Source organism: Leguminivora glycinivorella, chromosome 9 (genome assembly GCF_023078275.1).
Source record: "Leguminivora glycinivorella isolate SPB_JAAS2020 chromosome 9, LegGlyc_1.1, whole genome shotgun sequence".
Taxonomy (NCBI): Eukaryota; Metazoa; Arthropoda; class Insecta; order Lepidoptera; family Tortricidae; genus Leguminivora; species Leguminivora glycinivorella.
In genome coordinates, this window is record NC_062979.1 from 2,404,292 (window position 1) to 2,420,472 (window position 16,181).

A 16,181-nucleotide genomic window follows, 5' to 3' on the forward strand; every position below is an offset into this window, starting at 1 on the left:
TAGTGTACTTAAGTTTATATTAATTAACAAGTAACAACTATACGGCCCGACCGCGCGCCGCGAGCGCCCGCCGCACACATACACATCCTTCACACACACACGCACGCACGCACGCACGCACACACACACACGTCACATGATTAGCTACCTTCACCCTCAGGCGGGCTCTCGCCGACGATCGCTATTAGAAAAGTTAGCCAATACACACGAATTAAGATTCAAATTACAACGCCCAGGTTTAATCAATTCTCAGTTACATCATTGTATGATAGCGTTGTCCAAATTAAAGCTTTTTATTATTACCATTCTATTAGTTTTACTTTGACCGCATAAAAAATATTTTCCTAATTATATAAAAAATAAATAAACAACATATAAAAGAACGGAAAACGGCAACGCACTTTCAACTCCTCGGATGTTGCAGGCATCGGTAATCGCTTACCATATCAGGCGAAATAATTGCTAGCTTGCCTCCGGTGACATAAAGATGGCCGTATTGGCCATGTCCATTTATCAGGAACACAAAATAATCTACTTAAATATTATTATCGCGTTGAATTAAGCCTTTTTAAGACTGAGGTAAAATGCTTCCCGATATTTCTTAATAACGGGTTTAAAAAATATGCTTACATCTAAGGGTTTCCCCAAACCTATTGACCGACCGTATAGCCGACCGAAAATCGCTCGTCAGTATGAAAACGCTTACGCGTAGTCATCGCTTAACGCATCCGTACGCATGTTTATACGAACGAGCGATATTTGGTCGGGAAAGGCCGATTCGGCAGGAGTATAAGTATTTGCATTGCTTATATCTATTTATACAAACACTACATGATTGAATGATGGTACTGAGAATTGAATCTACATAAAACTATGCATGAAAATCTTTTTTGTTGCGATAAAAATATAATCTTCTTTTACTTAATAAAATATATGTCATTTGGCTTTGGTTTTTCAAGATCATTTTAAATTGTCAAGTAGAATCAAATACATTGCATGAATTTTTTTGGTTGAAAGCATCTGATAATGTAATATAACATTTATAAATAATATTAATTAATATAAAACCTAATATCTTTGTTGTCTGAAGTAAAATATTGAATACAATTTTCAAATGAAGTGACAATTTTTAAAGTAACGTTCAATTGATTGAACAAACTCACACTATCATAAATAAAAGACTATTCGTTTAAAAATAAACAATTATTATGATAGAGAATTGAAAGTATTGAAACACATTTACAATGAAACTACCCTTGGCAGCCAAAAGACATCTAACGACACGTACAGACCGATGTCAACCTTCGTACAATGGGATAAATTTTATGTCGTGGTGTGCACAATAAAAAGGCAAATCTCCAAGTTAAGACTTAAGACAAACATAAGTTCACGTGAACACTACACTACATAACCAGATGCTTTTCAAATACTATGCAGTGCCACGGCGCGACCATGGGTGGCGTAAGGCACAGAATTTTGAGGCGGCGCGGCGGTCTCGCTACACTAACACTTATTCTTACCTAACATTTACTGTGTGACATGTATAGCTTTATATTAACATAGACTCTATTTACATAGGACGGTTTTTGAAGCACATTCGATCGGTTACTATTCAGAAATATCTTTAGCCTCTTTTATAGTTAATCTTTTGATTCTTTAACGCCCACATTTCTAAGCGGATTTTGTCCAAAACGCCGACTATAACAATGGCCCACGTTATATAAATAAAAATCTTTAATTAAAATAACCTGTCAAGAGCTGAGATCTTTATAAAAGAAAAATATAATCAAAACTAATAATGCTCTCAATAAAGTTACAGTAAACTATTTTAAACAAAAACTAATTTAATAAGAAGTTAGCACATGCTTGCCAAATCCATAATATACCATCCCTTGGGGGCTAAAAAACTCACTTTCTCCCAAAATCATACAAGTCATGTAAACTATAATTATTCATTGTACTTAAAAATAACCATATAAATCAAAAGATTTTAACTTTCTGCTTAGCCACGAATCGAATGTGCGATTTCCAAATTGAAATTCAGAGACAGTATTTAAAGAGATCGACATCGAGAGCCGCCGCGCGGCGCCGAGCCGTATTGGAACCCCGTCCCGGATTACAACTATTGTACTTCCAAAATATCATCTTCTCATAGAACTCTATATGTACAAATATACTCTGTATATACAATATATTCTAAAATATATTTACAAATCGATAATCATTCATAAACAAATCATAATTCTAAATAAAAATACAAAAACGAGGTAAGCGGAATTAAAATAAAGAAAACGCACACAAAATAATTGCATCGTCCAATAGGGAGCTCGGGCGTTGATATGGAAACGGCACATAATTATCGTCCGTGCCGTCTTAATACTGTGAGCTCTTCAGACCTTCATCACTCACTTCACAAATGTAGGTACTTTGTCACGCGGTAACCGCAATTTATTACTGTATATACAATTACCACAAAGGTATAGCGTTTGAAAAACGTCTGAATAATTAGGAAATTTTACTGATTTTGTCTTAGACATTATTATACTTCTCACTTACACACTATATTTAAAATTGTCAATCTATATGTTAGAACGGGATAGCAAAACATATACTCCGTATATCTCCCGTTCTAACATACAGCAACGTTTTCCAGTTCACACCTCACTGTCACTGGTAAGTCGGCGTTCCCGATGTTTTTGTTGGCGTCGGCGTTCCCGCTAATTTAGTCGGCGTCTACCTCGTGAGGAAGGCGGGGTCGGAGTCGGCGGCGGCGCTGTAGAGGCGCTCGTCGCGCGACACGAGGCGCAGCGAGAACGAGTTCAGGGTTAACGGCGGGGGTTGCACGACCTCTACGTTGCCGGCGTTCGCCTGCAAGAACAAATAAAACCTACATTATAATTTAGGTTTTCATTCAAATCTTTGGCAACTAGGCGCGCTTATATGTACACGAGAGTATGTATGAGCAATGGTACTCGTAAATTGAAATAAATAAATGCAAACAATAGAAAATGAATATAAAAATATAGTGGCTACCTACTTATATGTTTGGGTGTTATAATAATACATATACAACGTTCAATCAAACTACACCATGTAGTGTAGTATCTAGTCTAAATATATAAAAGAAGAAGCTGACTGACTGACTGACTGACTGACTGACTGACTGACTGACTGACTGACTGACTGACATATCAACGCACAGCCGAAACCGCTGGTCCTAGAGATTTCAAATTTGGCACGTAGGTTTCTTATATAGTGTAGAGGAGCACTAAGAAAGGATTTCCCAAAATTCACCTCCTAAGGGGGTCAAATGGGGGTTCAAAGTTTGTATGGGGAAACAAGATTAGTTTGACTATTTTATTCGAAACTTCACAGGAAGATTCCTTACGACATATGACTGAATACGTGTTTCAGGTTTTTTGAAAATTTAACCCCTAAAAGGGTGAAAAGGGGGTGATAAAGTAAAAAAATCAATATGGGTATCGTTTTTATAGTTAATCGGGTCGCTGATCACGATAAATACAACGTTTTTAAAATCTAACGAGGCGGAAGTGAAATACCTTCTCCCCTGTTGTGGTGCAATGGGGTTTAAATATCAAAAAAATATATAAATAAAAGAAGATATTGACTGACTGACTGACATATCAACGCACAGCCGAAACCGCTGGTCCTAGAGATGTCGAATTTGGCACGTAGGTTCCTTATATAGTGTAGAGGAGCACTAAGAAAGGATTTTTCAAAATTCGTCTCCTAAGGGGGTTAAATGGGGGTTCAAAGTTTGTATGGGGAAACAATGTTAGTTTCACTGTTTTATTCGAAACTTCACAAGAGGGATCCTAAAAACATATGACTAAAGACGTGTTTCAGGTTTTTTGAAATCTAACCCCTGAAAGGGTGAAAAGGGGGTGATAAAGTCCAAAAACTAATATGGGTATCGTTTTTACGGTTTATTGGGTCGCTGATCACGATAAATACAACGTTTTTAAAATCTAACGAAGCGGAAGTGAAATACCTTCTCCCCTGTTGTAGTGCAATGGGGTTTAAATATCAAAAAATATATAAAAGAAGAAACTGACTGCCTGACTAACTGACATAATATATCAACACACAGCCGAAACATAGGTTCCTTATATGGCGTAGAGAAGCACTAAGAAAGGATTTTTCAAAATTCTCCTCTTAAAAGGGTGAAATGGGGGTTCAAAGTTTGTATGGGGAAACAAGATTAGTTTGACTATTTTATTCGAAACTTCATAGGAGGATTCCTAAAGACATATGACTAAATACATTTTTCAGGTTTTTTGAAAATTTTACCCCTAAAGGGGTGAAAAGGGGGTAAAGTCAAAAACACAATATGGGTATCGTTTTTATGGTTTATCGGGTCGCTGAACACGATAAATAGGTACAACGATTTTAAAATCTCATTAGATTCCAGATTCTCATTAGATTCTCATTAGATTTTCCACCTCATTAGGTGGAAAAGAAATTTTCTCCCCTGTTGTTGTGCAATGGGGTTAAAATATCCAAAATAGCCATTAGTTGCATATATGTATATTATGTATATATCTTTATAATTATTAAGTTGACTTAGTTTAATTTAGATTAGTTTTTAATTTATTTGTCTTAAGTTAACTACTAATATGTACTTTTTATGTTAATTTTGTTAATAAGTTATAGAATAAAATAAAATATGGTACTTACTTAAATAAAATATAACATAATCCAAAATAGCCATAAGTATAGGTTTAGTTTTTATCTTTACTTCTGGTTCAAGAGATTTCAAATTGACACGGAAGTTCCTTAGAGGACCACTAAGAAAGGATTTTTCAAAGTTCACCTCCTAGCATGATAATTTGACAGGGACAGGGACAGGGACAGGTACAGGGACAGGAACGGGATAGGGTTAGGGTTAGGGTTAGGGTTAGGGATAGGGATAGGGATAGGGATAGGGATAGGGATAGGGATAGGGATAGGGATAGGGATAGGGATAGGGATAGGGATAGGGATAGGGCTATCCCTATCCTATATATCCTATGGATAGGGATAGGGATAGGGGGATAGGGATAGGGGGATAGGGATAGGGATTGGGATAGGGATTGGGATTGGGATTGGGATTGGGATAGGGATAGGGATAGGGATAGGGATTGGGATAGGGATAGGGATAGGGATAGGGATAGGGATAGGGATAGGGATAGGGATAGGGATAGGGATAGGGATAGGGATAGGGATAGGGATAGGGATAGGGATAGGAATAGGGATAGAAATAGGGATAGGGATAAAAATAGGGCACGGGGACGGGGATAGGGATAGGGGAGGGACGGGGACAGGAACGGGACGGGGACGGGGACAAGGATATAGCTGGGGAGTTTATTGCAAAACCTTAAATTTTTTGACCAAAGCATGAAACTTGGCACAGTTGTTCCTTATATCAAAATAAGCCGATTAAGATCGGGAGCCTTCGGGAGCCTCCCCCCTGAGGCCCGGGAGGGGGGGTCAAAGTACCGCTTCACCCGGCTTGGTTTGAAAAATTCTAACATACCCCGTTTAGTTCATAGGTCATGTTTGGTATCGTTTTCGAGTAAATCAATAACGTAGAATTCGTTTTTAGTACTAAAATTATAATTTAATGGTAAATAAAATAAAAAAAAATAAAAAAATTTAAATTTTCATCCATGATTTACAAATTCAGGTCATCATAAATAACAAACTGTTTGCTTTTTCTATAAATAAAAAATAAGACATGATAGCCTATTTAATATAGATTATAAAAAATATAACTTTTATCCACCTTTACTAACGTTAAGTTCCACAAAAAAATTACTTTAAGACGCGCGGCGTCGGGACGCCGCGAGCGTAATTTTAAAATGCCTTTAGTTTAGAAACTCTATTAGACCCCGTTTAGCTATTAGGTCATGTTTCATATCGTTTTCGAGTAAATCAATAACGTAGAATTCATTTTTGGTACTAAATTTATAATTTAATGGTAAGTAAAATAAAAAAAAATTAAAAAATTTGAAATTTTCATCCATGATTTACAAATTCAAGTCATCATAAATGACAAACTGTTTGCTTTTTCTATAAATAAAAAATATGATATGAAAGCCTATTTAATATAGATTATAAAAAATATAACTTTTAACCACCTTCACAAACGTTAAGTTCCACAAAAAAATTACTTTAAGACGCGCGGCGTCGGGACGCGCGAGCGTAATTTTAAAATACCTCTATTTTAAAAACTCTATTAGACCCGGTTTAGCTATTAGGTCATGTTTGATATAGTTTTCGAGTAAATTAATAACAAAGAATTTATTTTTGGTACTACAATTATAATTTAATGGTAAATAAATAAAAAAAATATATTCATCTATGATTTGCAAATTCAAGTCAACAAAAATGTCAACTGTTTGCTTTTTCTTTAAATAAAAAATATGATGTAAAAGCCTATGCGTATGTCACCAAACACCCAGACAAGTTTGGTGGAAACTTCCTTCACGAACTGCTTGGTGTCTGATGACCATGGTCCAAATGTTTCAAATGCAATTGCCGCAAATATGTAGTTGTTTTTTAAAAATGTTTGGGCGTTTTGCAGCAGCAGTCCCTGGTTTCTGGGCCGAACGTTAGACGTTGGACGGAGCCAAGGTATCCACACAGGTCACGTGCCAAGGGTCGTCCCAGAAACCAAGGTAAAAGCGAGCAACCATCAGGCCGCTTTCCGTCTGCTGCTGACAAGCCGACAGGTTCGAGGGTTGTCGGTATGTTCGCTGTGCCGAGAGCCTTGCGGATTAAATCGTTAAGTGCAGCGTGTCACAAAATTCGGGCAGCACTAGACTGGCAGTGGAGTCCGTGGTGTCCTAATGCGTCGGCAGCAAGGGTGTGGTTGGCATGTCTTTAGCCCCAGTCTTAGACAAATGGCAGTATATGATGAAGTAAGGCAGCCTCGGAAGGAGGTATGTTCTCCAAGTGTCGATCTTTTCTAGTAAAGAGGTTCTTCCTTCACTCATTCACTGCTGCGTTAGGACCCTTGATCTGAAACAATATGTGCATTGTCATTTTATTTAAACAGATTCTGCAACTATCAAATTACAACATTTTGGTGGATCACCTTCACTATTACACACTTACCTATCATACAAAATAATTACAAACTTTAGTAGAATCTGATTAGCCTATCTATTATATTGCTCCATCTCGTAATAGTTTGAAGCCTTGGGTGGCCATGTTTCTCCCTTGTTGATCGTTTCAAGCTGCGTTTATCGTACCTATCCCATACTATGTCTAATCTAGAAACGTTTTCTTTTGGCTTTGAAGCTTAGCCAGGCCACCCAAGGTGTCAAACTATTACAAGATGGAGCAATATCAGAGGCAAATCAGATTCTACTAAAGTTTGTAATAATTTTGTATGATACGTAACGTAAGTGGGTAATACTGAAGGTTACGTGATCCACCAAAAAGTTGTAATTTGATAGTTGTAGACTCTAAAATGATAATGCACATATTGTTTCAGACCAATTCGTTGCGTAACGGTGAATGAGTGGTCGAAGTACCTACCTCTTTAGGTACCAGAAAAGATCGACAATTGGAGCACATACCTCCTTCAGAGGCTGCCTTGCATCAGCATATACAGCGCACAGTGTACCAGGGGCCTATTTCTCGAAGCTACAAGTTACAATTTTCAACTGGTTGTCAATGTCTAATATGACAAGTTGCAAAGAGACTTCCGCTTGTAACTTTTAACTTTCAGTTTTGAGAAATGGGACTCAGGGCGTTCTTGTTTGGAGTTAGGCGTTGGTGCCACACCAAAATTTGCCAAGTCCGTCTTCTTGGGGATGGAAGGAAGAAGGAGACGAATGGGTAGTGTGGTACCCATTCGTCTCCTTCTTCCTTCCATCCCAGTCAGGCAACACTGAAGTGGCCAGTATATGCTTAGAAGTTAAAAGATGTAAATGTAAATCAGGTTGCAAACACCGATGCAACTGCATAAAGTGGGTAGAACCTTCTTTATGCAGTTCCATATGTACCCAGCTATGTCTCTGTGAAGGGAATGTATAGTATGAGTAATCTGTCAATTAGGACACCACAGACTAAACTATAAGTGCTAACTTTTCAGTGTTGGATACTCTATGGCAGTTCCGACTCAATTATAATAAGCTCATTATAATTGACTTTAGTTAACTATAATAATTTCAAAAATAGAACTTCATACAATTTCTATACTAATTTGCGATATCTGGCAAATTTTCCTGCATCTGAAACACATTTTTTTTATCTGTCGCGTTATCGGCCAATCAGAAACGGTTATTACAAACAATTGGTTGCTAGGTAATTCGATGTTGATACAACGGTGAACGACTCTATTGACATTAATTTTAACTTGCATGAATGGTGATATTTCCGTCCATTGATGATGAAGATGATGACTCGTAGAAAAAGTATTGTATACAATAGTGATATAATTAAGCTTTTCACTCTCATACCGTACTACACATGGTACTCGACTGAAAAGTTTTGTATTATATCACGATTGTATAAAATACTATTATATAAATTTCTTACAGGATTCACTACAATGAATAAATAACAGGTACAGTCGGTCTTTAGATCGTGTGGTCCGACCCGAGTGTTGCCGTTGTCGACACCGGAGTCAATAATAATGAATCTTTTTCTATTTATGCATTAACACACCTCTGACACTGGCGATCAAATATATGAAAGAGGCGCGTTCCCCGCACACAGTCTAAGCTCGCGTAGGTGAACGCGTACTATCCTTTGTGAATAGGCTTTAATATCATATTTTTATATTTATAGAAAAAGCAAACCGTTTGACATTGGTGACTTGAATTTGCAACACAGAATTTTTTATTTTTATTTATTTCATTTAACATTAAATGGTCATTTTAGTACCAAAACTAAATTCTACGTTATTTATTTACTCGAAAACGATACTAAACATGACCTAATAGCTAAACGGGTTCTAATAGTCTTTTAAAATAAAGGCATTTTAAAATTACGCTCGCGGCGTCCCGACGCCGCGCGGCTTAAAGGTTTTTTTTTCTAAAACTTAACGTTAGTAAAGGTGGGTAAAAGTTATATTATTCATAATCTATATTAAATAGGCTTTCATATCATATTTTTTATTTGTAGAAAAAGCAAACAGTTTGACATTTATGATGACTTGAATTTGTAAATCATAGATGAAAATTTCAAACTTTTCATTTTTTTTTATTTTATTTACCATTAAATTATAATTTTAGTACCAAAAATGAATTCTACGTTATTGATTTACTCGAAAACGATACCAAACATGACCTATGAACTAAACGGGGTATGTTAGAATTTTTCAAAGCAAGCCGGGTGAAGCGGTACTTTGAACCCCCCTCCCGAGCCCCAGGGGGGAGGCTCCCGAAGGCTCCCGATCTTAATCGGCTTATTTTGATATAAGGAACAACTGTGCCAAGTTTCATGCTTTGGTCAAGAAAAAAAAGGTTTGGCCTCTTTTTGTCGATAAACTTCCCCACTAATAGAGATAGGGACGAGGATAAGAATAGGGATTGGGGTCGGACTAATCGGTGGGTAATCGATATCTAGGCAGTGTAAAATGCAGGTGGCTCAGTGCGAAGGGATTAGTAAGTAGGCATCGGCGAGTATCCTGCATCCGTAATAACTATTACATTCAATGTGCTGTAAGAAGATCGTTGTTTGCTTGCCTTTTTAACCGACTTCAAAAAAGGAGGAGGTTCTCAATTCGATTGAATGTTTTTTTTTTGTATGTATGTTACTCGATATCTCCGAGGATTGTGGAGCGATTTTCAAATATTTTTTTTTGATCGAACGGGTATAACTCAGAGATGGTCCCATTGGCACCATAATTGATTTTTTTATAATTTGGATGTTTAGATTATTGCAATCCGATAAGAAATCTGAATTCGATGGTTTATTATTTTTGGCTTTTTAGTTTCTCCGTGTTTTGTAACACGCTTTTTTTGAAGGCGGTTTTATTTTTTATATGTTTACGTTTGCAATAAGTACCTATAAGCAAAATGGAAAAAATTGTAAGCGATAATGCAAGGAAGTACTTTTTACCCTACCGACCATAGCGTCGAGATACTGGTTATGTGGGTTGTATGAAGTTTCCCCAGTATAAATATTTATATAGGTAAAATACAAACATATTCGTACCTACTACCTACGCTGTGGTCGCTGTGTAACAATTCTACAATAATTGCAAGAATTTCTTTTAAAACAATAGTAATATGTGTAAGGTACAGTCAGCCAGTGGTTTACCACTTTTCGATCAATAGAGTCGAAAAGTGGTAAACCACTTTCTTGGCTGACCGTACAGCAAATAGATCAGTTACAATGGCCCCCCAGTCGAGAATTGCCCCGCTTACCTACAAAGAAACCTACGGATCCAAATGAAAATCTTATTTTTTGTAAACGTTTCAATAAGAATACTTTTATTACGCGGGCGAAGCCGCGGGTAAAAGCTAGTATATTGATAAAATGACAGTGTACTGACCAAGAACAGCGTAGCCAAGAATAGCCTTGACACATCAGCGTCATCCTTCGCCGCGGCGTCCAGCACCGTAGTAAACGCCGCCGGCGCCCCCTTTTCTCTTCTATCATTTTCAGTTTCTCCTTCAGGTAGCGAGTTAAGTACGGCGGCGCCGAGCGCGCGCACGTCGAGCCCTCGCGCCTCGCCGGCCGAGGCTCGGGCCACGACGTCGGCCCGCCAGGACATCCATTCGGGTTGCGCGGAGTAGTCCACAGGCTGAAAAAGTATCCACAGCAATTTATTATAAAAAAAAAAATGAAAATGAAATATTTATTTTTTAAGTTTCGAGGAGGTAGGGCATAGCGAATGATATTCCGCTTTGTGTGGTAGGGCACAGCACAGCGGATATCGTCTCGCTCGAATCTAGAGCAGAGCCCAACAGGGGTAGTACCTCCGCCTTACAGAAGACCGCAGCCAAATAGCACTAGACCCTACTCATAGTGTTGTGTTCCTGCCGGTGAGTAAGGCTGCCAGAGCTCAACAAGGGTGCGGTGTGCTGATGACGGGAGGACTTACGGAACTAACTTGTTCCGTCTATTGTCCTTTGAGTCGTCGGCAACCCGAACCCTCCTTAGAACTTGTACATTCCTTTTTGCTGTGTACTTAACACAGCAAAAGGGAGTGTACAAGTTTCTAATAGGGTGGCAACGCGCTTGTGACACTGTTTGAGTTGCAGGCGTCCATAGGTTACGGTGACCGCTTTACATCAGGCGGGCCGTATGCTTGTTTGCCACCGACGTAGTATAAAAAAAAAAAAAAAAGTAGGCATGTTACAATGCGCATATGAACGTCAAATAAAGCTACGCCGGCTCTAACCCTACGCCTCAGCCTCGAGAAGATTTCAGTCCCCCCTCAGTTGGGAGGGGGGTATCCACTATGGGACCGGCAAGAAACTCGGCGGGCAACTTCTTTTCAAAACATACATATATTATTGCTTAATAATACGTCGTTCTTCTTCAGAGAAAACATATCAAATTGTCACAGAAGAAAAAGATAATATGAATCTCAATATCATTAAATATGTAATTTACCTACACAACATAAAATATGCAATATTTGATGTGCTTTCTTATCTGAACTGTGTCATACATAATACAATTATTTTAATTAGATTAAAAACATAGTTTAATAGTTTAACTTTGATGGTTTAACACACTCTCACTTCTTGTTTGGGAGTTTTATCAGGATTTTCAATAATTTAGTTACTTTTCAAGACTAAAACAGAAGATTTGAATAAGTTTAACACTATAAGGAAATACTTAGTTCTCGTTCGCAAAGTTTGATATAAATAGTTGTGTTTACCGGTGGCGGCGCAGGCAGCGGCGGCGTCGGCGGCGGCGGCGTGAGCTCGGGGCGCGCGCCCTCCGACCCGGAGAATGTGCTCTGCTCGAAGAACCCGTCGTCATCGGACTCGGCGGCGGACGCCAGCCGAGACAGGCACAGGGAGATGTCTGTCGCTTCTGACTCCGTTGTCGCCGTGAAGCCGAGGAAACCTGGAGTGATGTACATGTTAAGAAATTGTTTGATATTGTAAGGTCGCAGTCTGAAGGTATTCAACAGAAAAACGATCAGGCTTCATAACAGTACGTAACGGACGTATTTTAAGGATTTGGCATCCCGGGCCAGTTTGCATTGTCGACCTATTAAGTGACGATAAAGTACTTAATTTAAGAAAAAATCTGGCTACGCCGCCCCGGATGGGCCATAATTATGGTAAATACGCCCCTAGCTTCAACCCCGTTCATAATTTTGATGGCTTTGATATGACGTCTCGCTTAAATCTCGACGATGTTGAATCTAATCGTTTGTGACGATCAGCTTGTTAGGTAATCAATAAGGTAATAATAGCAAATCAGTCATAATTGGTGATACTAGACTAGCATATCTCTCTGATAATGAAGATAAGTTTTATTTAATACTAATACAAAATTTATTTACTAACAAAACCTAATGCCGAATACGTAACTGTCACACTTTTTCTTGTTACATATACTATTTTCTATTAAGAATTACGCAAAGTGACAAATAAATTTGTTACACGTTTTCGCAATTTGAAAAAAATTGGGTCAGTAGAATTTTAACTTTGTAAATGGGATTGACCTTCAAATAATAAAATAGTATCCTTAGATTAGCTGCAAGATTAATTAAAATTTAATTCCGTGTTAATGTACAACATACATGTGCATAAATTGACGTTAATTAATATTATTGACAGTGTGTAATAAATCATTCTAAAATAAACCGCCAAAGCCAGTTATGGGCACTTTCAATCTTATCTCATGGTGGCTGTGGCGAATTTCCTACAGAAATAGATGCCAATGGTAATCATTGATCAGTTGTCTTCACTTCTTTAACCACCTAAGGCCCGCAGTTTACCTATTGTACCGATTTTTTCAGTTTCTTTATTTGGTTATTTTAATAAAATTGGGCCTTTTTCCTACACGACTGATAGTACGAGTATATTCGTCTCCCACTCTTTAGTGGGCCTTAGGAGGTTAAGTTCTCAACTCACCTCCAATGTCCATCAAGTCGGACTTGTCCACTTCGTCGAATCCACGGAATTCTGAACAAAACGAACGTGATCAAAACCAGTTCAATCAAACTAATGCTTCCCTATACTTAACTTTCACCATTCTGTGACAGCGCATACGGCATACCTAAAGCAGGATTCGGTCATGCGGCGGGGATGCGGTTATCACACGGATGCCGCTCCGGTGTGTGAGCGAGAGAACACATACAGCGATGACCCGCTCGCACACTAGTGCGTCCAATGTGAAGACCGCCAGGTAGCAATGGCTAGTACTACCATGCTAGGCTGAAAGGGCTGCTATTATAAATATTTGGAGAAGAGCTGAATCGATATTTCTGAAGGACTGATTATATGACAGAGAGTACTGAGTTATCTTTTTTAGGGTTCCGTAATCAACTAGGAACCCTTATAGTTTCGCCATGTCTGTCTGTCCGTCCGTCCGTCCGTCCGTCCGTCCGTCCGTCCGTCCGTCCGTCCGTCCGTCCGCGGATAATCTCAGTAACCATAAGCACTAGAAAGCTGAAATTTGGTACCAATATGTATATCAATCACGCCAACAAAGTGCAAAAATAAAAAATGGGAAAAAATGTTTTATTAGGGTACCCCCCCTACATGCAAAGTGGGGGCTGATATTTTTTTCATTCCAACCCCAACGTGTGATATATTGTTGGATAGGTATTTAAAAATGAATAAGGGTTTACTAAAATTATTTTTTGATAATATTAATAGTTTCGGAAATAATCGCTCTTAAAGGAAAAAAAAGTGCGTCCCCCCCCCTCTAACTTTTGAACCATATGTTTAAAAAATATGAAAAAAATCACCAAAGTAGAACTTTGTAAAGACTTTCTAGGAAAATTGTTTTGAACTTCATAGGTTCAGTAGTTTTTGAGAAAAATACGAAAAACTACGGAACCCTACACTGAGCGTGGCCCGACACGCTCTTGGCCGGTTTTTACTATTACTTGTTGCAAGCCACTTAAGTTTCTGCATCAATGTATTACTCAAGGTCTACCTAAAATAGATTTACAGATGTAGAGCAACAAGATTTGCTTTCGTATTGTTACGGAAACGTCGGTGTCATGCTATTTCAGTCAGTTTCAGTACAAAATGTACTGACATTGACTGAACTGGCATGACAAATACGAACGTTTCCGGAAAAATACGAAGGAAACCCTTTTCGCACTACATCTGTAGCAATATTAGCAATAATAATATCACAGATTGAAAACAGGCTTTCTGCAAATCATTTTTAACTAGAAATTTTTTCGCGTAAGTTACAAAATAGAAAGCATCATAATGATGTCGATTTAGCTGATTGCAAGCATAACAGTTCGTTGGTTTCTGTAAATCAACTTATTTACGCTTTTATAGCGTCAGGAATTAAAAACTCCTTTTAGTGCCCAACTAATCGTTTAAAAAAGGTCCATGTTAGTCTTCTCCAGATACTTATACGTAACTATTAGGCTGCATAGGGAACATGCTATGCTACATGACTCCCCAGATCTAGGTACATACCCGTGATCTCCGGTTGTTCCTTCAGCTGCGCCCGGCCGGCGAGAATGCGGGCTGCTCGCATGGCAATGACGCGAGATACAATCTTGCCTGATAGTGAGAACTCGCGCTCCTCTGTCAGGTATAATCGGAGTTCTGGAAGAGAAGGGAGATGTAAGTCTAGTTGCAGCCTGATATATTTAATAGAATAAACATTTATTCGTGAACACAGGCAAGACAAAATACACATAATAACAAGACAAAGGAATGAAGTGCCACGAAAAGGCCTCATCTCAGCGAGTTGCTGGTGGCTACCAGATCTAATCTTCCGATGAGACCATCAAGTGAGAAAAAATATTGTCATATTTCTTGAACGATATTAGACTACTATCATTAGACCACGAACTAATGGGTTATGATGAAGAAATGCTAGGTACTTTAAGATTTTATCAACAGTTCAAACTGCGTAGAAAAGGAGCCTATAAAGTAATTGCATGGAATGGACTTACTGGATTGCATTCTCAATAAATTCATTTACAAAGTGGCTAGTACTTAAGCTGAGTTTAGACCAGCAAGTTATTGCTGCAAGTTTTGAGACGCAACTATAGGTAAGAGTGGCAAATATCTGCATCTCTTTCTTGCATATACTTCTGTCTTAAAACTTGCAGCAATAACTTGCACGTCTAAACTCAGCATTAAAATTGAAATTAAATCCGAGCGTCTACATACAACGCAATTAATAAATTATGTAACCTTAGGCTCTGTAGTCTAAAGGAGGCAAAAGTATTACTCTGGAATTTTTTGCATTCACAGAATTATGCTGAGACAGAAGATTTCGTAGCTTCAACCTTTTAGTTTCAACTTGAGCCTTGGTTGTAAAAATTTTACTTTTAAGTAGTTTTATTTAAAATTGTAACTAATTCAGTAGCACAATGTAAATGGTTCCCCGCGACACAGGCACAGCCTAGTGCGAGGACCCCTGGAAATGTAGAAACCTAACTCTGTTAATAAACTTTCTTTCTTTCTTCTTTCTAAATAAAATGCGTCAGTCACACCCTTCATCCAGGTTATTATTACGCATCAAAACCAAGCATTGCATTGGCTTCTCCACTCATTGCTTCCTATTGCAAAGCCCCTGCGTCTTTTATTTGCGCTAACAAAATACAGGTGATATGAGTTTGCAAAGGTCGTTAACCTGATTTAAAATTCAGGCGTTTTTTGGGTGATTTAAATGAGACCTTTTTATAAGGTCCTCAAGATTGGTTTTCTCTTGGCATAACTAACAATGGTGATCAAAATTAAAAGCAGATTAAGTAAATAGTTCGAGTGAGTTCATATAAAAAGTTCGGCGAATATAGACGTTTTAATAAAAATTAAAATTTTGAAAAAACCCCCGACTGCGACATAGTACACCGATTTTCATGAAACATGGCTAAGAACACTCCCGACTAACTCAGCTTGCAGACAAAAAAAACTAAATCTAAATCGGTTCATCCGTTCGGGAGCTACGATGCCACAGACAGACACACAGACAGACAGACACGTCAAACTTATAACACCCCGTCGTTTTTGCGTCGGGGTTTAAAAACGGCAATAATATTTGACAGTGTG

General features: G+C 38.2%; 1 protein-coding gene across 1 annotated transcript in view; it reads right to left on the reverse strand.

Annotated features, from left to right (window-relative positions):
* LOC125229504 (formin-like protein 15) overlaps positions 1–16,181 on the reverse strand; it is a 21,735-nt gene continuing 5,554 nt past the window's right edge. The window contains exons 4-8 of the mRNA XM_048134356.1: positions 14,595–14,726; positions 13,062–13,112; positions 11,852–12,042; positions 10,514–10,765; positions 1–2,868 (exon numbers count right to left, since the gene is read on the reverse strand). Coding sequence (XP_047990313.1) covers positions 2,734–2,868; positions 10,514–10,765; positions 11,852–12,042; positions 13,062–13,112; positions 14,595–14,726 — 761 coding nt within the window. The 3' untranslated portion in view covers positions 1–2,733. The remainder of the gene's footprint in view (positions 2,869–10,513; positions 10,766–11,851; positions 12,043–13,061; positions 13,113–14,594; positions 14,727–16,181) is intronic.